The following is a 24,469-nucleotide window of genomic DNA, read 5'->3' on the forward strand; positions in this document are numbered from 1 at the left end:
AAACATAAACATTTCCTTGTTAACTGACTCAACTGTCACTGCATCATTAGTGTTCTTAACATAGCAGGGTAAAGCACTTGGCGAGAACTTTCCCTGACGATTTGAGAAACAGAACTACAGCTTGTCAGCTACACTGACATTTTTTAAACACTGAGAATTTATAAAAATCAGAGTTTCCCTACAGACCTCGATTAAAGGCCTTGACCACATACAAGTAACCTAAAAGCCAAGGCCAAGTTAATTCTGGAGGAGACCTGAAGTTCGCAAAATTACACTTGTTTTTTTTCGAATGCAAAGTTAAACCACAGAATGAAACTGAGAATAAGCTTTCTAGCCCAGGAGAATGCTATATTTTACTGGCAAGTCCCCCATGAATAGCAGGCACTCCAGAAAGTATAAACAGCTGAATTCACACAAAAACTGACAAACAAAAGCAGTACATCAGGAAACAACCCTGAATTCCAGCATTCCAACTTCAACAATATTTTATTATGGATGCCTCACAAAACATTTTCTGCATGCATTCATTACGAAAGGATAAATGGAGCATACCTGTGACATACTTATCTACATTTCCATACTGCTCTTCTTAAAATAACACCAAGTGATTTGCTTTGGTTTCACTATAGCACAGTTTCTGCCTATATCGCCAGTATAGTTACAAAACTCAGACTTGGATGCTATTTAAACTCAGGATTCACTCAGCTTGGCCAATCAATACAGAAGAAAATAAGGCTCAAGTAGTAGGCAAAATCCCTTCTTGGTTATCCGACTTCACACTGCCTCATCAATCCTGCTCATCACAATAGTCTATTCAACTTTAATTCCAAGATAAGGGAACTTGAACTGCCTTGGAGGCTTAAAGTAGTTACTATCCCACATTCCACCAGCTTCTCAGATTTGCCGCCTGTCAACTTGACCAGTGCACAATTGAAAAAATAACCTTCTCAGAGGTAAGCTATCTAAGCCGTGTTCACTTCACCACATGGTTGAGGGTATAAGACTGGCACTCCAGTGCCTTACAAAAATTATGACTGATTCCCCTTTATTTTTCAACTGCAGCATCATACGGTACATTAGCATCACTTTCTGTAGTCTGCTTTTAGCCAACAAGTTCCAAACTTTATAGTAATTATTTCAATAATATAACTGAGAGGCTGCAAGATTACAGCAGTCAGAAAGAATGGAAAAAAATAGCCACAGTACTTATGCACCTAGGCTGGAAGCACACCAGAAAGATTTCAGCCTGAAGTTATGTACATCAGACAGCTTAACTGATTTTTGAGAGGAAGATTTCTGCTCAGGTTTTTCCATCAAACAATGCCTTTTTCTTATCTTTTATCATAAGAACCTTTTCTGTTCATTGAGGGAAAATTACTCCTCTGTCTACAGCTGTCTTCTGAATGTCTCTTCAAAGAAGGGAATACGAGGAAAATAGCCCCCACACCGTAAGAACGTGTAACTACTGAAACTGACGGCTCCTTTCCCACAGCCTGTAATGGCCCCTGATGACTTAAACCTGACCATCTGTCGTATCACCCATCTTGTACCACAGCCATAAGACTCACACAGAAGGCTGCAGATTAAACATTTCCAGAATACAAAATACATCAAAAAGCCGTAAAGAAATTTCCAACGAGATAAATCACGAAGTATTTTTCTCCTTTTGAAAGCTAACACAATCTCTTGACCATTCAAGTATCTCTGCAGCGCAGCTCTAGCATTCAGAAACAGAACTGGTGGTTTTTTCTATGCTGACTTCTATAGCCGTTGACAGACAGGCTGACAGAGATTCTCTGGTCACCCTTGTCACTGTAGCACAAACAGTTTCCACAGGCTCCTGGAGTTAAGCAATCTCAAGCTTCTAAAATTATTGCCATCACGTCATGACAGCAGCGAGAAAACCTATTACAGAGGCACCCAGCAGTGCTGCTGTAGTTTGGAGCTTGGTGGCATTTCCATAATAAATGCCATCTATTGGAGCCTACAGTTCTTCCCTTCTTGCTGTTTTGGTCTGAAAGTTGGCAGGCAGTGTTTGTATACAAGGTCCTGCTTCTACATGGGAACACTTCTAAACATTTTTTTCCCCTCATTTTAAATGAAATCTTGAAAATCCAGCTCAAAATTGTCTCTCCAGGAAATATTTCACACAGGGTCTGAAGATAAGAAGTCATTGCACTGAAAAGCGTGAGGTCTCTTCTGCGTGATGCCTCTCTTTCACTGAACCACAAACATTGTACAGGATCTGACTGACACCACAGATTCCATTGCATAAGCAGACTGAAGTACAGCCTCAACTAAAAGGGAAATAAAAAGCAGGGGGGGCCGTATGTAACCTTTCTATTAACAGTAAATACACAACTAATCACATGGAAATAACTCAGCACTCTTAGAATGTTACTTCCTTAAGGTACATGCAAGACATGACTTCATTACCCGACAATAAAGAAGTACCATCAGAAGATCCATTTATAGGTATAGCTCAGTCTACAAAACACTGTAGAGAATTGTATAAATATTTTTAAATGCACATAAAAATCAATTAACGGTGTGTCCATATTCAGTTTCACATAAGAAGAATCTTCTCCTAATCTGATCCACAATAATTAGTTAAAAAACCTAACGCTTCTAATTGGTTAAAGTCCATTGTTTTGCCATCTAGTCTGGAAAGCATAAAACCTGGTATCTTTTTCCCTCAGTTGTCTCACTCCAACTATGCTCCTAAACAAAAGCACAGACTGCCAAATAAGCACATTAGGAAGTAAAGCACCAGACTCGAGCATGAGATACACCACAAGCATTATCATCTGGCGGCCTACCACATCCCTGTATCTGTCAGTCCACGTGATATTCCCACTCACTGAAGTTAACCAAAAAGGTTTTCACTTCTGTATCCTAATTTTCCTGCAGAATTCACAACTCACCGCAAGCACACACCGTAAGCAACAGCACTGAAATCAAGACACTTGTGACTTAGACTTTCTAGTGAAATCCAGAGATAATTTAGTTTGCAATGACAGCCTCAGAGGAGATGAAGGTTTCCTAACAGGGTAATTCTAGATGATGTAATGTACACAGAACAAGTTTAGTCTGATAAAAAGAATACAATTAAGCAAGAGAGGGAGAGGAGAAAGAGAGACTCCCTTATGCAATTAAAATAAACTTACTGGTTGAGTTGCCTTGCATCTGGATGATACATTTGGATTCTTTGCTGGTTTCTCGGGAGTTGAAGGGCCGGACCCGAACAGCCACCTTCACAGAAGCCCCCGACATTCTGGTTGCTTGTAGTGTGGCCAAGAAATTAAAAGTGAAGGGGTCAGAATCCTTCCAAGTTTACCTTCTTGCTGGCGTCTTCTAAAGAAAAAAAAATACACTTTGATTATTTCAGCTAGTGCTTTCACAATGCTGTTAAAAAAAAAAAAAAAGAGGTTGTACAAAGTGATTTGATAACTTCAGCTCCCTTCCAGCAAACACCCTTCCCATGCTACAAGCTGTCACTTCAAGGACAGAGCTAGAAATACACTTAACAGCACCTGTATGCTGTCTCCCTGTTCCAAAGTTTGTCACCCAAAGCAGTTTCTTTTGAAGCGTACAAACAGATTTGTTTTCATTACTTGGTTTTCTTCCGAGAAAGAAGGGACACTAATACCAACAGATCTGGTTGCAACATGTGTTAGGCTTAACCTGACAAAGATAATTTTAGCAGCAAAGATACAGCTGCTTAGATTTCAGAATGAGCTAGCTGCCATATACTACATGCCTATGTGCTCTAGCTGTCAACCCCTGCTGCCACAATGCCCTAGCAATAATAGTAAAACTAACACAAGTGAAGTGGGCCAGCCCACGCTGACTTTTAGTACACCCCATTCCGGACAAAAGGGTGCAGGCAACAACTTTAAAGAACCCTTCGCACTCCTGGGAAACTCCTCAAAGCAAAAAAAAAAAAAAAAAATCTCCCTAACTAACTTGTATATCTAGTGATGAAAGGACACTCTACTCCGTAGGGATGAAGAGGAAGCAAAAATTATCGCCTTTAGGGTAAATATTACTATCTGTATCTTCCGCAAATGTTCACCAGTGAGTTCATCTTCATTCATTATCAAAGTACTTGTTCAAATCCTCCCCACCACATCCAAATGATGCAGCACTTTAGCAGCAGGAAACCATCCATCATACCCACAACCCAAACCTCAAGGCATGTCCATCTGAGCCAGCGGTGCAATGCAGAGATGGAACAGTTTGGTTCAGTTGCACTGCCCCCAACCAGCCGATTCCATTAGAAGCAAGTTTTCCACCTGATCTACCATTAAGGAGTTTAACTTATTGCCACAGGACACTGACAGTACTGAAGTCTAACGAGGGCTCAAAAACCAGTAAGACAGATTTAAAGAAGTCATTCAAGGCCCAATAAAAAAACAAGCTACACGCCACAGGCAATCAGAACCTGGAAGAGTAGATTGAGAAGGTGTTATCTTTATATTTTAACATTACATTTAAATACCTGTGTATGCTGAAGAAAGGATTCATGGGCTAGGTGAATTTGGGTCTGACTCAATGGAGACATCTCTAACTTGAGTCCAAGCTAACACAGGCAGAACCCTTCTCTGCACAAGTCAGCATGCCTGGCCTGGAAAACTTGAAAGCTTCTTTTATGGTTAGCTACATCCACACACAACAAAATGCTCATTTTAGGGTTGTAATCACAATGTTACTAAACGACAATGTACTAGCAGATCAAAAGCAAAAGCATATCAGCTCTAAAGCTTTCTAGCTAGTAAAAATGCTTCTACACGCTTCGTTCAAGTGATGACACACCTTCACACAGAACATTTTAATAAAACTGCATTCCTTCATTAATGCCATCACATTGAGAAGACGGAAATTAAATTATTCCACCAAGCAGAAGCAGCAATTTAAAGCGTTCTTTATTTTAGTCTGTACCTGAGGTGGCTCACCAGACTACACGATTAGGAACATCCATAGGAACGAGCCAACTGAATTTCAATGCCAGTGGTACAGCAAACTGGCAAGAATAACTAGTTGGGAGACAGACACACTTGAATGGCTTTAATAATCAACTTGAACCATTAGAATTCTGTACTAATGATAGCTCAAGAAGTTTCACTAAAAACCTGAACACAGACTAGAGCAGAGAGGTAATGGGAATGAATTAGCATTGTTTGCAAAGCTTCAAGGAGATTCTGTGGTTGTTTTACAGAGGTTTTGTATAACAAAGCGTGTTGAATCTGTACCTTCATTATAACCTTCCACTCAGGAGAAGTTTTGCTCTCCCTTCCTAATACAACCCTTGCATAAGTGTCTGTGCCCTCCCAGGAAAGCTAAGTGACAGACTAATCTGGATACAGCCAGCAGCATTATTCAACTGACCCCGAATATTGCTGCTACGGAACAGGAATGCTACTGAACGTGGCCAAGTCGGCACTCTGCTTCTGAAGAGTTCTATCAAGAGCAAAGTCTCTGTTATTATCGTGTTCATAGCTTAGGGGTTTACTTGGCCAGACTGCAGAAAATGATGGTTACGTGGAGTTTTCCAAGGGTGTGGCACATCACAGGAAGGGACAACAAAACACGAACTCGCAACCAATTTCACAGATTTCTCAGGATGTAGACTTTGGAAACCCCGCCTAACACCGGCTTGGTGGTTCTCAGCTGCCTCTTCTCTATCTACCCTTATTTAAGGTGAAACCATAATTTTGACACCTTGCTACAAGGACCAATAAATGAAGGTAAAGGCATTCATGAAGAGATTTAAAAACAATACAATGTAGTCTTGTAATAAGATTTATGAAACTTAAGGAGCTCACATTCCCTTCACATCGAAGTCTCACATATAAAGATTTTTTTTCTGATGTACTCACAGAAATACCTCTGAGTACTACATTAATATCTACAGCTAACCAACGAATAAATACAAGAAGATGGAAAACAGATGACAGATTGAAAGAATCATCTACTTTTAAAAAATTTTGAATACCTCTAAACCAGGCCAACGTTCTTCCTGCCCCCAGAAATGCCAAAGTGCTGCCGGCAGCTACTTTTTAAACAGAAACCATTTTACAACTAAGTGCACCAGAAAGCACTCCCGATGCATGCCTGGTCCATGAGACACACTTGACTGCAGCGGAGTGGAAGGCGGGCACTTAGAGGAGCTGTGTCCGTTGGAGGAGTCTGATGCCCTTCAGGGCACTCCAACTGGTTTAACTGACCAGAAAGTAAGACAACTAAGGTTGTAAATAGGTTACATAAGAAAGTTTGTCTCTCAGTAATACACTATCTTCTGCTTAAATGGTGTTTTATAATCTATATCACACAGAGTGCAGTCCTGCAGAACTCAATCACTTCTCACCAACAAGAACTGGACGCCTGAATCCTCTACAGGAGGCAGCACCACGCCACCACCAAGCTCCTCTCAATGACCCAAGCACAGAGCAGAATCCTCACTTCAGGAAAACTTTGACATTTAAATGGCAATTAAAGGAGAAGATAAATCTTAATTTAATTTTACTTATTTTCACAGTAAAAGATAATCTGCATACAGAGTAGAACATAGACTTATGGAGAAGAAAACAAAGCTACCCGTAACACAATGCCATGCACTGCTAGGCACTTATTCTCCTGGTATTGATGCATTCAAAAGCATCCCAGCGTTAGCATGGAACAACAGTTCTAGAAACTCATCCTGCTGCATGGGAAACATTTCACTTATTTGGAGCTTCTCTGCTCAAATCCTTTATCTCACATGATACTGGGCTCAGATCTCTCCTCCCCCTCCTCCAGTACATATACAAAAATACTTAACACTGAAACAGAGTTTTAATAAAACAGAGATCTGCACGGTACTGAATCAAGAGCTTCTCACTTCTACTCTATTCTTTTTTAATCCTTTAAACTACCAAAAGCAATAACAGAAAACAGTTGGGGGTGATATCAAAACAGGATTCATTAGCGTTTGTTGAAAGACCTCAGGAAAGGAGCCAAATCAGCTTATGGCCACCGACAAGGAAAACCCTCACAAATAAAAGTACTTTCACAAAATGCTATCCCTGCTCTTCTCAAACAGCAGCTGAAGAACAACACGGTGATTGTGCGAATGAAATGTCCTCTGAAAGTGCCTTGAGCAACCTGACTGTGTTTTCATTTCAATCAACAGAAATCATTACTCTCCAACAAGCAAACCACACACTGAAATTAGGGGAAACTAATTTCACAAGTAAACACCAGATTCACAGCAAGAAAACATGAGAAGCACACCACCAGAGGTTCCACATGCACCAGCTAAATGATAGCCTTGTTCGAAACCGAGCTGTGAAGAAACACTTACAGAACAGGTCGCAGAACCAACTACATTAGCAAAAAAAATCACTGGTAGACTTTTGAAGTTACTGACTTTTTCCAACCCTATCTTTTGTGCTCATTTAAAACTACACCGCATTTAATTTTGTCTCATTCTCAACTCCACTTTTCATAGCTGTAGTAAGCAAAATGCCTACTTGCTGTTGCCCACAGATTTTTGATGTTCAAAACACCACCTCACTATGCAAGATTCAGTTTTAATTAATAAGAAAATTAACCCCAAACCATCTAAATTGTTTTGTTTGTTTTTTAAAGTCTACTAACTGGTCATAATATTTTATAAAGGCATTACTGCCTTCATCATACAGAATGATACAATAAGGCAAAGCAAGATCAAGTTGAGCAGCATCACAGAAGTTAGAAATAAACCACAGCTGGTTTTTCATTTTGCAGTATCACTTAATACTACCAAACACCATCTAAGAGTGGTAACAGGAGATGCAAATTGCAACAAAGTAAGCCTAAAAGTATAATGCAGCCTGTGGTACAGATTTAGGAGACCAATCTTAAGAACATGAAGCTGTCTGTTATATGTTCATTACAGGCTTAGAAGGCTGATGTTCATGCTGGAATGAATCATTCTCCTAACGTCTAGAAAAGAATCTACTTGCTGCATATCTTTAAATGCTTTTTCTGTATGAATCCAAATGAGAACTTAGTAAGGAAGTGAAATGCATATTTGACTTCTTAACATGATACCCCACTGTCTGTAAAATGGGTAGTAGGCAGCGTCTGAGAATTTACTGAGCTCTATCAGCACAAAAGCAAACCCTACGTATTCATTTTCCACTTACTTTAAGCCATTACTTAAAAATTTCCAAAATCCACCCAATAAGCCACGTACTGAGATTTTATTACTAAAATATATCACTAAACAAGTCATCTAAATACCCTGTTCTCTGTTATTCAAGCTGCCAAACTCAATGATGTTGGTCAATCACCAGTCAGTCTCAAGAGATTTGGTACATATAAACAAATAAGCTGTTCATTAAGACTTGAATCCCTAGATGTATTTGAAAGTTCTGACAAATCAATTTACAGCAAGCTACAGAGCATATTACTCTTTCCTGAGATGGTTACTAACAAAACAGGAATTCAAAGAATCAGATTGCTATTTGTGTCTTCAGGTGAGGTTGTTTTTGTAACCACTTTTGGCTTGTTACAATGGTCAGAATCTAGATCTGTACATTCGAATAAAGGAACACACGTCACAAACAAAGAAACATCGTTTTTATTCAACACGACCAGCCATTGTGTCATATTTGTATAGGAAACAAACAATACGGTATGCCTACCAGAGAACGTGCTAAGTTTTAAACCAAAAAAGCGCTTTCTACGCTTATCACTTAATCGCTAAACTAGCTCTAGAGAAAGGAGGGGAAGAAGCACAGCGATTGGTATGTGGAAAGTTAACAAAACAGCTGTTCAGAGCAGCAGGGCTTTATGAACAAGGGGACTGCAGGGAATCCAAATTTAGGTCCCCCACTAAGGATCAGGTAGTGCTGACAGCCTGATATATCAGCTGAACTCATACACTACGAATTGCTATCTTAGTGCTTTGGGATAAAGTGATGATGCCAGATAAAACAGCAGCGCAGAATTTGGCCACGCACTGACAAATCAAATGCTATAAACAGATGGCTCTTCACCAACACATCAGTGCACAATAACGAAGAGAACTGAGTTGAGAAAGAGCTAGAAACGAAGGGAAAGATATTTTTGAAAAATACCGTGAATGTCTTGTGGTGTTTGATCCTACGTCTCAGAGCACAGCTCTGAATTCGGTATCTGCGTGCGGTGAATTCCTGCTTGCTGACCTCAGCTTCGTGCCCGTATTCTGCCCGCGACCCCAACCTCCCAGGCCCGCCGCCCTGCCTCAGCTCAGGGCGGATTGTCAGCTCGTCATCCCAACATGGCTGCCTCTGCTTGTGCTGTGCGGGAGCCAGGGCCGGAATGCACTACCTCGAGGTGCCCAGAACCCAAGCGGACACCCTGAAAACCGCCCTGCTCTCGGCTCCTCCTCGCAGCGGGCGGCTGGGGCTCGCCGAGGGGGCGCTCGGCGGCCCAGGGAGGATGAGGAGGAAGAGGAGGAGGAGGAGGAGGATGATGAAGAGGAAGGCGGCGGCCCCCGAGGCCGGGATGCAGGCGGGGACCAGACCGGGAAGGGACCGCGCCGCCAGGGGGAGAGGCGAAGGGAAGGGATCGGCCGCGGGCGAGGAGGGGCCGGGGCCCCGCAGCCCAGCCCCGGGAGCTCCCGGCCCAGCCCCGGCTCCCCCCGCGTTTCGGCACCGAGCCGCCCCCCAACCGCCCCCCCTCCCCGCCGGGCCGCGCTCCCTCAGCGCCTCACCTGGGGGCGTCCGAAGGCCGCGGGGGGCCGCCGGCCCTGTCAGCGGCTGGGGAAGGCGGCGGAGCCGGCGAAGGGAGGGCAAAAGGCGGCCGCCCCCATGACGCTTCGCTGCTGAGGCCGGGAGGGAAGCGAAAGGAACGGGGAAAGGAAGAGAGAAAAAGGCCGCGGCCGGAGGAGGGAGCGCCGCGATGCGCTCCCCACGGCGCCGCTCCCACACTGACAGGAGCGCGGCGCTCTGCGCCCGGCCCCGCCTCCGCGGGGGAGGGAGGAGCGTCCTGCCCGCCAATCGCCGAGCTCCGAAGCTCCCGCCTCCCTCCCGCTCGCCAATCGCCGCGCGCAGAACTGGTCCCCGCCCGCCCCCCCGCAGTGCCAATCATAAGATTGACACGGCCTAGAGCCAATCGAAAGGGCGGGAGGGAACGCCCTCCCTGGAGGGCCCCTCCCTTCTCTCTGACTCAATCCCTCCGCCGAACCCCGAGGACAAGGCGATTCGGCTCCTCCGCCGGATCAGCCAATCAGAGCTCGGGGCGGAACCCGCGTCGGCCCTCGGTTAGCCTATAGGAAGCGGCGCCAGGACGCGGGGGCACCGCCCCGCTGTGTGCGTGCGTCGGCCTCGGATGCGCGACGGTTGCGAGGGGGGAGCGCGGCCCTGACAGGCCCTGGCGGCCCCGTGTGCCTGCTGCCATCTGCCTCGATTCTTTTTTTCTTGATTTCTTTTTTTAATATCTGTGGTTAAATGGCGTTGGATAAGCTCACATAAATAATTCTGTACATCTTCTGAAAGAATAAAGTGATTTCTGTGGCAATAAATTCAGTGAAGTTCCTCCTTTGCACAAATTGTTTGGTCAGTTCTAGGGCTATAAACAGCCTTACATTTAATCTGACAGAATTCTCAATAAAATAATAATTTTACATGAAGTACCTTACTTTCCACACAAACCACCCATGTACAAGTCAGATTGAAACTTGAGAACATTTGATGCCTGAGACATCTGCCTTCAGAACAAAGTTTATTTATTTTTTAACAAGCTCCTGGCTCTTAATTACATTAATCACCATTCCCCATGGGCTGCAGGGCTATGGAAGAACAAGTTGCTACTTTTTGGGTGGTGAGGGGGGAATTTTCCCTCTTGTCAGCCTTGTTTGTGAACTTGTGTGCTTATCCCCTACAGTTATGCCTGTGAACACAAAAGCAAATACATCACTGCACAGTACCCAGGAGGGAGACATTGCTGCAGAAACAGCAAAGAGGTGGTTTAAATATGTCCTAAAAAATGCCATTGCTTGAACTTCAAAGGACTTCATGTTAGTGGGACATCATATTTAATTCTGTCCTTAGTGCAGGGTAACTCCACTAACTTCTGTCTAGGGCTGTGCAGAATTAGGTCATTGATTTCTCTGAAAAGAAAAAAAAAAAAACTACAATTGCGAAAACCCCTACAAAGCATCAAAACAGCGTTTGGGTGCAGTTTTCCTCCACAGTGATTCATACTACATTAGCAGTTTGTGTAATATTTCTGAGGAATACTATTTCCTGCATCACTTTCTTGACTCTAAGTTGTGGAAGTACTCATTTGGAATAATCCCACTACATTAGCTCTTCGGTTGATTGCTTACTGTCATGAAAAATCTGCCAAGAACATTCAGAAGAAGTCTAGTTACGTGTCAAGAAACAAAACTGTAAAGGGCATATGACACATGCTCTATAAGACCTGGGAGGTAGCTCCCTGCAAAGGGAGACAGGAAAATTGCTCTTTAAACACCAGGTTATTTAGTTGAAAGGCGGTTGAATATGAAGGCAGCCCTCATCTACCTGGCTGTGCCACACCTTTTTAATTATCTCAGTTCAATTAGATCAGCCCTTGCTTTGGCTAGGTTTCTCAATATCATTTTCAAAAGCCAGGTCTCTGAGTGTAACATAGCATTAAACTTCTCAAAAAAAAAAAATACTTCGAACACTGCAGTAGAATTCCACCAATTAATCCTGTTTAAAAGGAAAAACATTAGTGTCCTTTCCCTTACTGTGCATCTGACCAACATCCTGCAAAACAGAGGAGACTGATCCAATTCCCCACTAGCGAGTGCATTTTAAACCAGCTTTAACGTTTGCTGTCAAGAAAATATGCATGTAACAAGGGTCCCCTGCACAGAAGTGCTTTTAAACTGTTATAAATGAAAAATGAAAACAAGCAATGCTATGAAGAACTTATATGCACTTGGTTACTCGGATCACTTACATTACCTAAAGCTGGGAAGTCTGTTAAAGCACAGGACAGAGGATAGATAGGCTTGAGCTAAGTAGTAAAAGAAAAGGAAAGCGACTACATGGTAGTGCAATGCTCTTGGGGATTGTTAGAGTCAATCTGTTGCTGGCTAGGGCAGCACTGTCATCCTGCCATTAAGAACATTAGTCTGTCCTTGCTGCCAGCAGCAAACAGTTGACTCAGATGTAAATTTGGCTATTACATAAGTGTGAATTGTGATACAATAGAATCAATTGCACTGAATTGTATTGCTATCAGCATCAGAACTCGTCCCAGTAATTTCTCTGGTCACATAACTACAGGGCAAGCAAAGACAAGCCATATGATCTTGTAACGTTAAATTCTCCAAAAAAAAAAAAAAAATCACCTTTGCAAGGTGTATTAAGTTAGCCCTCACTGTGATGAACAGTTCACAGATCAAAGTTACCCAAATTCTGCAGATATGTGTAAATATCAACTGATCACTGGCATTTTCACCATTTTCAATATTAGGTCTCCTTACCTTATTGTAATAAGGTGGCAGTTTGATTGAAAAAAGTAAATGACACATTAGTATGCAAGGCGAAAAAATACAAGAATCTGCAGGTTGCATTAAATGAATTAAAAAAAAGAATTGTCAAGCAGTTGATAAGCTTTTGTGGGAGATTTATTCTTTATCCAATACTATCTTCAGACTTTCTCTTCAAGTACTAAAATGTCCACTACCCTCTGAATGTCACACTTTTAATCCACTTTTGTACCCAGAGGGCAGCAATAGTACTTTCCATTTCTTTTATTTAAATAAGTTTCATCATTTTGCCTACGAATGCTGAATTTGGAATAGTTTTTAGCTAAATTCACAAATCTGAAGTATTTGAGTTTTTCAAATAAGTGTTTTAGCTACTTAATTGCCTTCAGCAATATCTGCACTGATAAAAATTGTATCAATGATATAAATGGATCCCATAACTAGTCAATAGGAGTTCAGTAATGCACTTTACTATTTATAGTCCTCAGGTCAAAATCTGGTATCACAGCAGAATAACTATAAATCCATAGTCTGAAAGACATGGTCTCAGTTATTCCATCCTATGCCATATGTGTTTGTTTTTTTTTTTTTAATTCTTTTCTGTCAGACAAGGCTAAGGAAAACATCCTGAATTTGTTCAAACAAGCCTTTCAACTGATACAATAGAGCATACAATACACACTAAATATAAAGCTTTTCATTATATTAAAGAGCTAGATTCATACTTTTTTTTAAATAAAACATTTAAAGTCATGGCTATCTTTAATACTAGTTATAGCACTTCAGATGCAAAATAGAGAATAGCAGACCTCAAACCCTGTACTGGATACCCTTTTTTTTTCCCTGCTTGTGCTCTTCTCACTTTATAGGACTAGACTGCTCATGGTTGCCACAATTATTCAGAAGAGGTAGCAGTTTAACTTTTAAACTGCTGGAAGAATTGAGAAAGTATTTCTTCCATCTTTCTGATATGTTTATAATCTGTCAAGAAAACTAAAACTGACAACAAAAACCGCCACAGAAAAAACAAACCATAATGTGAAACCATTGCAGTTCAGTCATCCTCCATTAAAAACAGCTGAACAGTTGTCCTTTATATAAGTAGGGTGTAAATTCTGAGCTGTTTCTAGCGATTTCATGCTACAAGCCTCAAAAATTAGGTGACAGCAGAACACTGAAGTTTTTCTTTATGCAAAAATCATTACCTTTATGGAAAACAAAACATCTTGAAAGGTATAACTCACTGCATGCCCTTATAAAACGTTGAGAAACCAGGATAGATTTGGATGCTGAATGACTGTTTGAAGATAAAAGCATAACTTGCTTTGTTCCATGACTTTTGGAGGGGGAAGAAGATTTGAATTTGTGGAAGGGGTGTGGATTAAGGAACTAAAACAGTCATAGAACAAACATGTCTGTTCCAATAGTCGACAGAGACACAAACTTTGGAATGCTCCCCTCCACCCTTGAGTAAATATTAAAAAAAAAAAATCAAAATTAACTTAAAATTACATACCCGTTGCAAAGGCCAGCACTGGGTTATATACAGCCTAACTTCCCCCTGAAGCCTTGTCACCAGCTGTCAGTTAGCTATGAATAGGAACAGGGTTCACCCACTTGGAAAAATGCTTTAGTTGGAAGTACTACTAATAACTGTGCTCATGGAAGTTTCACATGAAATGGTTTATTATCCCCAGATCCTAAATCACTATCAGCAGAAGTGAAAAAAGCCACCCAATCATTTGTATTTTTTCTGCTTTCACTGACTGAAAGGAAAGACAGACAAAGGAAACACTTTGTGCGAGTGTGTATCATCATTTATTGTAGTTCAAGAGTCAGGAACTGAACAGAGGACACAGCGAAAAACATAAAAGAAAAACAACCTTTTTTTTACAGACTTAATTTTAAAACACTGTGGTTTCAAATCCTTTTTAAAAAGGAAATTCAAGTATCATAAGCAGGGGGCAGTAATACAAAAATGTTTGTGAATATTTTCTTCTCTTAAAAAAAAAAAAAAAAAGTAATTCTACATTTGCTGCACCCTTTTTGCTTTGGTAAGGCCAAGCCATGGATACAAATTGGTAAGCAACATAAAAAATGACCCCTGCCCCAAACTGCAGCCTCCAAGAATAAAAGGATCTCTGTGGACTAGCTCTACTGGCTCAGAACTGTCATTTAGCATATATTATATTTGCAGCGTTAAAAGAATGGATTTTATTATTTTAAAAAGTCTCTGAAATCCTGGTATTCCCAAGCATCTAATTCTTGGCAGCTGTTGTAATGTATTTCTGTCTCAAGGCTTCTCAGAAATACCAGAGCATCTAGATCAACACAGAGGGACATCTCAAATAACGGAACGTAAAATCCACGCGTCAAACCTTTGCCGTTTTGAAATCCTCGTCTCTTCTAACACCAATTAAAAAACAAATATGCGAATATGTATAATATAAAAATACGATCCCAAGATTAACACTTTGTTGCAGGCACAGTTATCGCACAGAATATGTTCTTTTGCGGGCAGGGGAATGATTTTGTTTCTTCACAGGGATTTTTTTTTTTTTTGCATTACAAAAAAAAGACAGCAGTGCAGGTTTGATGGGTGGATGAGGAAAAAGGGAGGGAAAGAGGAAAAAGTTACTGTAGCAGCAAAATGTCCAAGTTTCTAACCACAATCAAATTAACGGATATCCGGCTGTAAAAAATAAGGTTGAAGGGATGCTGCCCTGATCCATTCATCTTTGCTAAAATAATTCAGCTGTAAAAACTCCAAAACGTGACATACTGAAGGACAGTTTTGTAACATAAGCAACTTCCTAATTTGTCCTCCATGTTATTGACCATCGTTATCACTTAAATATATGTACAAGAATTAAGCTGCTTTTCTTCTCGTCCACATGCTTCTGGTCACTACTGCAAGTTAGTGCCAGTGGGCGTGCTAATCCCATCAATAACTTTCAAAGTGTATCTGCCCCACTATTAGCAGAACAGCCCACGCCCTGATCTTCCCATTGGTGTTGGCGTGCACTGCAAGGGAACTTTTAATGGTCAGCATTCTGCTTGTCTCTCATCCAGGCTTGAATTTGCTCTTTAAGTTCTGGCACTAGTAACATAAAGAAGAAAAAAAATAATTAAATTGGCTGTTAAGTTATTTATCAATGCTACTATAAGAAAGCTGCTTGTGACTAATAGAAATTCCTTTTCTAGAAATCTGATCAGGAATATCTACTATTATTTTCTTCTGTCAACATATTTTCTGCACAGATTTCAGTAAATTTATTACTCATTTACGTATTATAACAATACTCATTACCCCTGTAGTTACAAAAACAAGGGTAGTTTGTTTATTTGCAGAAAAGGGGAGAATAAGGAATGAACTTTTCTGTGCAAATTGAGATTAAACAACTTGTAGTTGTATTGAGGCATCAACACTATCTTCCGAAAGGATATGGAACAGAAACTACACAAATTGCTTCCCCAGATCAACAGCACCATGAGTAACTTAAAAGCCAGGATACCTGGTTCCAGCATATTTTCTGTCAGTGTCTGACGATTGAAAGGATCGGTGGAGGAGTTGAGCAGATGCCTCAGGATGATTGACCTGTCCATAATAGTTCCAGATGGCAACCTCACAGGATCAGTCATCAGAGTGTCCATGAGTGGATCTGAGGACACAATTATCACAATCATCAAGTTGGAAACAATAAATAAAACTTTAACCTGCACACAAAACTACTGCACAGAACTGAGAAACAGAGTCCCCACTCAGGAATGATCCTGAAGGTACAGAAAACAGATGAAAGTAGCAGCAGGCTTAAATAAGCAAGAGATATGGCCCCAATTCAGAAAAGGAAAAACAGTGTAAAGGCTAAGCATTAGTTATTTTCACCATATTTATATTTTTTTTTCCTTACTGTTTTAAAGTACATGTAATAAAGACAAGGCTAGGACTGGACAGTGCAATCTCAGGGAAAAACAAATGGAAACACCCTCTGGCTCTTTTCATTTAATTGAAGTGGAAAAGGATGCGAGGCTCCATAAACAATACCTAGTTTCTACTAGTATATATATTCATATTTAGAAGCAAAACAACAAAACAAATCCCTCTTGGCCTAACAATTCAGCATTTAGAAAAACCAACTTGCCTCTGAATTCATCCGGAGCATCGCTGTAATCAATTTCTGCACGGGCATTCTTGGCAACAATTTCCTCCACCTTCTCTGCCAGCAGTTTGAATTTTTCTATTGCTATGGTTGACTTGATTCCAGCCTTTCTCATCTTTGATATGACCTCCTCAAAGAGCTCTTTGCTGTAGGACCTCTACAAGCAAAGCATAAAACTTTGCTGAGCTGTAGTATCCTAATATGCCATCAAAAATTCTACAGACCTTTTAATGCTTTTTTAAAACTTCAGAAGAAGGGATCAATGAAACCTCAACATTACATCAGATGGAGAAGTATGCACATAACACTTCATCTAGCACAAAAATGTCAACTTTGGGGTATAATTATCCTTTTGTAAGAGTCATCGCTACTGAAGAACTATTCAGGACAAAAAAAGAGAAGACAATACCAACTAATCAAAATGTTTGAAGCATTCAGAGAAGCTGACTATAATCATTAGAACAGTTCCTTAGATAAAACATCTGTCTTGTCATTCCTGTCTGTATTCTTTTTTCTCACAGGTCTCGGCAGAAAATATAGCGCAAAAGTTTTTTTTGAACCCTAGATCTCCAACCACTGTACACGAAGGCAGCAAGGTAACGGCTGTCTACACCAGCAAAAATGCCCTCTAAGCACTTCTTGTGGGTCTTCAGGATCATTAACATCCCAGTTCCTCCTGGCTGTAAGAGAACACCATAACAGAATAAGACTGATGTACCAGCTTCCAGTATTTAACATCAAGGAGTACTACAGGGATTATGTCATGAGCACTTCGCCATCAAAGTTCAACTAGCAAATCCACTCCTGTTTCCTCAAGATGATGTGCTGGACAGATTACTTCAAAGCAAAAAGCAGTTTTCTGTGGAACTACAGTGTTTGGAGTACAATTTATTAACCTCTCCAAAACAAAAGCAAAACAAAAAAAACAACACTGGAGCAGTCTGCCACACGAAGTAGAAGCAGTGTACCCAAGCCTCTTGATGCTGTTGGTGTTCTTCTCCCACGTGGTAGGAACTAAATGACAAATCCTGGTAAAAGCACAGCTGACTCACTCGTTATCATTGATTTCTGCACACATACTTCAAAAAATTGTGAGTCAAGCCATGACTTAAAATCTTTTGAAAACAATAGCTGGAAGTACAAGCCTGTCCAGCCCATCCATGGTATTAGTGACTACTGAAATGTGCTTTACAACAAAACTGATGAGTTGCAAGCTAACAGATACCATGCAGTTTGTTGGTGTGCAATGCAATACCGGAAATCAGTGATAATCTCCCTCCTAACACCCAAACCAACCCATCTGCCAAACTAGTAAGGCAACTTCTTGCAGCACCTGATACCCACTTCCCAGCTGGGGCAGCATGCTGCAGGACAGCAGCCTGCTGCTCACACCATCCACCTACCTGGCACAACATACAGGGCCTGACTGTGCATCCTATAGCTTCAACTGACACAAACATTGCTTTCTTGTAAAGAAAGCATTAGGCAAGAATTTTTGGAAGCTGCTTATGTTCTGAAGACACCGTTTGCTTTTAACTTGGCAATGCTGTGTTTTGGTGTCAGCCTTTTAGTAGCCTAGACAATGTTTTTTTAATAAAAATTATTTACACAGTGCAAAGCTGAGTTAAGTTACAGAGCATAAGACAGTAGGTCTCACAGGTTTCTATTTCCTTTGGGAAATTGAAAATATTCAATACAGTCCCAATTCCCCCATCTACACTACCGCACTCCATGAAATACCAATCGTTACTTAGGACACATGGTGCCCACCCAAACTCCTTACTAGTCCACAGAGAGCAGAACTATGGCAACATGCCCAGGGCTTTGTAAATGTTTCCAAATTCCTGCTAATACGTGCTAGGATTTGAAATGGGGGATGTATCAAAATGCTTTTCAGAGATACTGCCATGATCAAGCACCTTTTTTATTTTTAAATACCAGTAGCATTTAACCATTTGGGCATTTTCTTACTGCTTCTTTCCTGTCATTGACAGTTTCCAAGATACTGGTCACTCCCCCCAGTTCTTATGAAGGGCCACTTTGTTATTTAAGCTTTATTCCAGTTCCCACACCAGCACTTCTTTCTTTTTAATCCCTATGTCATTGCTGTGCATTTTGCTGTAGCTAGCACTGATGAATGAATGATGGACAACACTCTCACTCTCATATATAGCGAGCAGCATGAAAAATACCCTGCATGCTCATTACACGCACATCCTCATGGCCTGTCTCAGGAGTGTTACTGCCAGAAATTAAATTATTACAGAAAAAAGATCATGAGTCACCTCTGCTATCTCTGCTTCACCAGACATGCAAATACAGCGTTACGTATTTTAAACCTGCTTCCACTAGAATTTCAAGTAGCCATGGATAATGCTGTTTGTCCCTCTGGATTTTGAAAAGTTTGTGTTATAAAACATAGGCATGGACAGAAGCAATTCAGTAGTTTAACTAACATATCATCTTTACAAGAACACAGAGGTGAGTAATGGCTTATCTATCTCAAGAATTAAAACCCTGTTAACATTCTGGTCTGAAGACTACCATTGAAAAGCACATTGGCAGTACAAAGGTGTCTTAAACGTCCCTTTTATGCTCAGTTTTGTCAGTTTACTACACAGACATTCAGTAAAGTGAACACAATTTAGAAACAGTCTAGAGAATGATTTTTGGATTGTTAAAAGACGGTCTTGGTCTCAGCTCTGCTTATTTTGCATTTTCTTGATGAGGAAGGAGAAGGGGGAGTCAGAACCCTTGCATACTTAATTTTTCTCTCTAGCAAAATCAGGACAAGGTACTTCCACTACATTACAAGGAGGCAGTAGCTAAAAAAACAACTAATGCTTGGGAAATTTCTTGTGTATGTGAAGTTTGTGCGTCTCCAAGGGACAAAACGCTTGGAAAACATACATCTACAAAGAACAGAGAGAATATGAACAGATTATTTTCTGGAAGAAAAATTGCAAACACACATGATGGAAACTGGATGGCAGCATACAAATTAAATGAAACTTCTAGAGAATTTTCCAAAGTCCTGTTTGTCCACAACACTCTCACTCTTCCCCCTTATCTTTTTGGAGCTCACCTGATCATCAGCAATTGCTTTAGCAAAACGAGCACAATCTAGCTGTAGATAAATATCGGTCAGTTGGTCCAGCAGCTTCTTTGGTTCAAACCCGTATTTCTCAGGGTTTTCAACTTTTAGGTCACGGCACTTCGGGCCACACAGTTGCTGCAAGTTAAAGTTCAACATAGCAGCCAATCGTGGTCCAAGTTCCTATAAGACCAAAGTAAAACAAAGATCACAGCACAAAGGCAGAGATAAAGCAGATTATCATTAGATTTGCATACAACAAGATCAGAAATTATTAACCAATACAATTATTTTGTCAGCTTGCAGGAACAATCTTCTCTTTATATATGCTTTCCATAAAAAAAATGCAACATAAACAGCTTCTGTCTAGAAGGATCACAACATCTCAGAGACTCAAGTAATGCTCTTAACATCAAATAACCTCGAGAGCAATCAGATTTCAATGCAGTTGGAAAAAGGTGAGGTGAAGGGAGACAAAGGGCCACCAAACATTTCCAGAACATTATCCAATAGCAGAGATATTAAGAGAAGGTAGAAACTAAGTGAACTGAGCAGGACTTACAGGTCTGAGAAAAGGCTTTTGAACCTGCTTGGTAAGGATATGGAACATATCAACAGTTTCTGTTGCCAGAGCAAGATATGAACGAGAGACACGCTCATCCTGAGCAAGCTGTGACTGCCGAGCCTGCTGCTGATCCTAGAAAATAAATATTGAGTGGTTAAAAAGGTTACATCCACAGAATTTCCTTCCATATTACCAATCAAAAAACCTGAACAGCCACAAAGCTAACATGATCTAGGAAGGAGAAAGAACAGACTGCAATCCAAATCCATGATACATTTTTAACTGATGACGCAGCTCACTTTTACTACCTATTACTAAACAGAAGTCTGCACTAATTTTCCAGAATTCTGCAAAAGTAAAATTGAACACAAATGGTATCACAAGACTCCAAGTTTAGTGAGTCTGCTTACATCATTGCTCCTCACAACTACAAAACTGAGTTGTTTCCTTTCCATCCAAATGCCAATACTTAAAATCAGCCTGGAATCTGAGAGTCAAGAGAGGTTTCCTTAATTTATGTACCAACATTAGTACCACAAGTTACACTGGAACAATCTGCAGATTACAGACCAGACCATTTTGTGACCACAGTAATGGCTTTGCCTTGCTAGCATAAACAGGAACAAAGGCTTCAGAAGAGCAAACCAGAATTAATAAAACAAGACTTAAAAAACAAGATCTTTGTAACTTTTCAGACTTTCTTAAAATTGATAACCTTAAAACAGAAATACCTGACATTGGTGGGTTAACACAATTATTGTCAAATCAGGCTAAGATCTGAGGTTCAGTACTCTAATTGTCTATACCAAATCTACAAAGGATCAATGCATTAACAAAATAAAAGCGTTATTCCCTTGAAGTCAATTCAACTGGCGAGCATCTTCCACAACCTCCTTCAAGAAGGTTAAAGTCTTAGTTTCTCCATTTAGTATTTTAAGGGCACAGCAATTTAAAACTTCATACTATTTCCATGTCACACACTCTTTGCCAGCCACAACATAACTATGCAGAAGGATGTTTTTTTTGCAGAATGTCATCCAGAGTGACCACAGCCATACTGGCAGCAAGAAAAAGCATTGAAAACCGCTTTTCATGAGCAGCTCTTTGATGCTGCTCCTTATTTAAAAAAGAAAAAAAAATTAAAAATGGTCTTGTATTGAAAAATTGAAAATAAGTAAAGGGCACTTTGAAAAACAGCTCTGTTCACCCTGGGCAGCAGGTCCCATTGTTCTTTATTCTTCATCTCCTCTTGCACTTCATGGATACGTTTTAGGGACTCCAGACTCTCATCCAGCAAGAAAGTTGTGTCATTTATCAGCATGTTGATGTAGCGAACAAACTGCTTCCCAGAGCTGAAAACATTGAAACACAGTTATCACTGCAGAGTAGATGGGTGTGCAGAGCAGACTGCAACCCCAGCAACACACCTGCTGCACTGTATATTCTGAACAATGACCCCATTCCCCAAGCAAAGTTGATTGTGATGTCCAGAGCTCAGCTTTAGAAACACTCCAGTTCTACTGGAAGGGGCTGTCATTTAAAAACACAATGGAAAGCAGCATCACCCATTCCCAATGGTAATGGCCTCCTCAGCAGATTGCATGACAGTAAGCAGCATCATAGACAATTTCTTACTCACTTGAACTCTTCCATAAATGTACCATGGTGAGCTATATTCTGCCAGAGGCTTTTGAAAATGGTGCTGATGTGGTAGCGGATTGTAAACTTGTCGTAGAACTCACTAGTTGCTCCAGTATGTTCAACATCTGAAAGAGAAATCAGATCCCAGCACTGAAATCAAAACTCGTTCCTACTGGGATCCCCTACATCTCTCTAATAGTAACAATCATTTCCTACTGTCTCCCATGTGATGACCTTCAAGCACCAAGCTTTAAGAGATTAAATTCAATTCCCATTCAGAAATCTCCATCATAATCCCTACTTAAAGGAGCACTGTCCATTATCTGATCCAGAACCGACCTCATTCCTGAAGAAAAGCCTCAGAAAACACACTTTCTGCTGTATTCAATTCTACTCTTTGTCCTACGTACCTAAATTTCAATGCTAAAAAGGCACTGGAAACATTACAGCAAAAATAGTTCCGTGAGCGCAAGGACACTGAGAAGCATATAAATTTACAGGACAGCAGCTGTGGAAAGACTAGAATTCTTAAGGTTCCTCCTAATGCTAGTTTCACCTGATTCCTGAGCAGCAAAGCCTTGTCTTTCCAAGATCTACCCTGAATTTCTTGTGTTTTTGTTTGTTTTTTGAAAGATCACAACAGCCAACACAGACTTTTGTCCTATGATACTCATTGCTTACTGTACAGTCACAGAACTACAGATGAAGTACTTACCTGTGTAAAACTTCATCAAGGAGGGGACCAACAATTTAGTGGAGAGAGGATGATTCTCGATCATTTCAAAGAATTTCTGGGTCCGGGGCTGAACAGCTGGATTTGTCATGAACATCACCTCCACCAGCTTGGCTACTAAATAAGGATTTCGGATGTAGTTCTGGTTGCACAGCATCACAACAAGGAACATGACTATGTCCTGAGTACAGGGCTCATAAAGCACCTGAGGAGCATATCTGAAAGGATGGAGATGAGGAAAATAAAATGAGAAATCCCAACCCTGTATTACAAACACAAAATTATATATATATATATATATATACACACACACACAAAGTTCAGATATCTCTGAACTCGTATCTCTCACCTTCCCATAATAGGAGGAAATTCTTTACTCAGATAGTGGTAAGGCAGTGATTGGAACTATGTGATCTTTAAGGTCCCTTCCAATCCGACCCATTCTGTGATTTCATGGTCTTATTAGAAATAGGAAAACCTTAACTCATTTTAATGTAGTATCTGCCTCTCTACAGAAAATAAATTATTACTCTTCCAAGAGGTCTTGCCAGCTGTTCACGGGCAGCTGAATTTTGGCCTGATTCCAAGCATTTTCTGAAACAGTGTCATATTCTTTTGTTGTGTATCATAGTAGAGCTTCATAGCAAATTTGCTATAACAGCACCTCAGAAAAGGAAAAACAACTATTCACCTGCTCCTCATACACAACAGCAAAGTCTGAATTTGAAGGCATGTTTTCAGGAAGAAAGTGACCAACTTCAGAATTACACCCAAACAGCATTCACACCTGTCCTAACTGCTAAAACTATACAAATAAATTTCATCCTATCAAAGCTATAAGAGAGGGGATTTTATACTTCTTAAGCCATGATTTTTTCTTTTAGGTATTATTCTAGTGATGATTAACCCTAATGCGAAATTAAAAGGTGTCAAGCTCTCAACTACATAACTCTAATAAATACAGAAAAACTAGCAAACTACTTCCACACCCTCAGTTTGTGTGCACACCACCTGTTACAGGGGTAAAGGGCAGTACAAATTTTCAGAAATCACTTTTACTTACTGTACAATAAAAAATAAAAATTCAGCAACATCTTCCACATAAAACTCAGGCAATGCTGCAAATACTTTCGGAACTTCAGGAGTTAAAGGCAGCTTTATGCTGTAGAATGAAAGATGCGATAAAGAGGACAATGGAATATCAGGGTTAAGTAGCACATGTCCTGAGTTCTTTTACAGAATTCACCTATGGGAACACTTTACAAAAAGATTTAACATTAACTTTTCTAAAATCTACGCCAGTGCTTCAGATCTACTAACCACACCTGAGGGTTGCTTCCCATCTACTCCATGCCCTCCAACCAAACCTTAAACTATAAATAAGGCACATATTCCATGCAAGAACATACGTCACTGATAAAAATTAAAGTAACTTTTACATAGAAACGTAGGTAGATATTGTGAAAAAGAAAATAAAATACTAGAACAGCTAAATTCAGTAAACAGCCTACCATGATCTGAAATACCAGATAAAATTTACACAGATAATCCTGGCACTTACTTGGGATAGGCGGGGTCAAGAATGCGAAGCATCAGCTGAATAACCATGCCATAGAAATTCAGACATCTCCTGAGGAAGTTCTCATCCAGCAAACCAGCATCTGCACAAGCCTTGCACCTCACCAGTTTCTGCAGAAGATACAAACAAAAACTATTCCAGCAAGACAACATAATAGGAAAGGAAGACCAGACCTAAAGCTAAATCAATGTGTATGGAATTATG

The 24,469-nt window shown here is 40.5% G+C and overlaps 2 protein-coding genes across 14 annotated transcripts in view; both read right to left on the minus strand.

Annotated features, from left to right (window-relative positions):
* KIF1B (kinesin family member 1B) overlaps positions 1-10,031 on the minus strand; it is a 95,556-nt gene extending 85,525 nt beyond the window's left edge. For 2 of the 12 annotated variants that reach the window (XM_068658847.1, XM_068658850.1), the window contains exons 1-2: positions 9,722-10,028; positions 3,168-3,354 (exon numbers count right to left, since the gene is read on the minus strand). In XM_068658847.1, the coding sequence (XP_068514948.1) occupies positions 3,168-3,273 (106 nt within the window). In that variant the 5' untranslated portion in view covers positions 3,274-3,354; positions 9,722-10,028. Of the gene's footprint in view, positions 1-3,167; positions 3,355-9,104; positions 9,597-9,721 lie in introns of those variants that run through there. The other 10 variants (XM_068658845.1, XM_068658844.1, XM_068658848.1 and 7 more) reach the window with 10 other exon arrangements.
* Positions 10,032-14,497: 4,466 nt separating this feature from the next.
* Positions 14,498-24,469, minus strand: part of UBE4B (ubiquitination factor E4B) — a 39,134-nt gene continuing 29,162 nt past the window's right edge. For both annotated transcript variants that reach the window (XM_068658913.1, XM_068658914.1), the window contains 10 exons: positions 24,248-24,375; positions 23,750-23,848; positions 22,669-22,904; positions 21,952-22,078; positions 21,520-21,664; positions 20,310-20,444; positions 19,739-19,930; positions 16,636-16,810; positions 16,009-16,155; positions 14,498-15,593 (listed from right to left, as the gene is read on the minus strand). In XM_068658913.1, coding sequence (XP_068515014.1) covers positions 15,532-15,593; positions 16,009-16,155; positions 16,636-16,810; positions 19,739-19,930; positions 20,310-20,444; positions 21,520-21,664; positions 21,952-22,078; positions 22,669-22,904; positions 23,750-23,848; positions 24,248-24,375 — 1,446 coding nt within the window. In that variant the 3' untranslated portion in view covers positions 14,498-15,531. The remainder of the gene's footprint in view (positions 15,594-16,008; positions 16,156-16,635; positions 16,811-19,738; positions 19,931-20,309; positions 20,445-21,519; positions 21,665-21,951; positions 22,079-22,668; positions 22,905-23,749; positions 23,849-24,247; positions 24,376-24,469) is intronic.

The sequence above is a fragment of the Anas acuta genome, chromosome 22 (genome assembly GCF_963932015.1).
Source record: "Anas acuta chromosome 22, bAnaAcu1.1, whole genome shotgun sequence".
Lineage (NCBI taxonomy): Eukaryota > Metazoa > Chordata > Aves > Anseriformes > Anatidae > Anas > Anas acuta.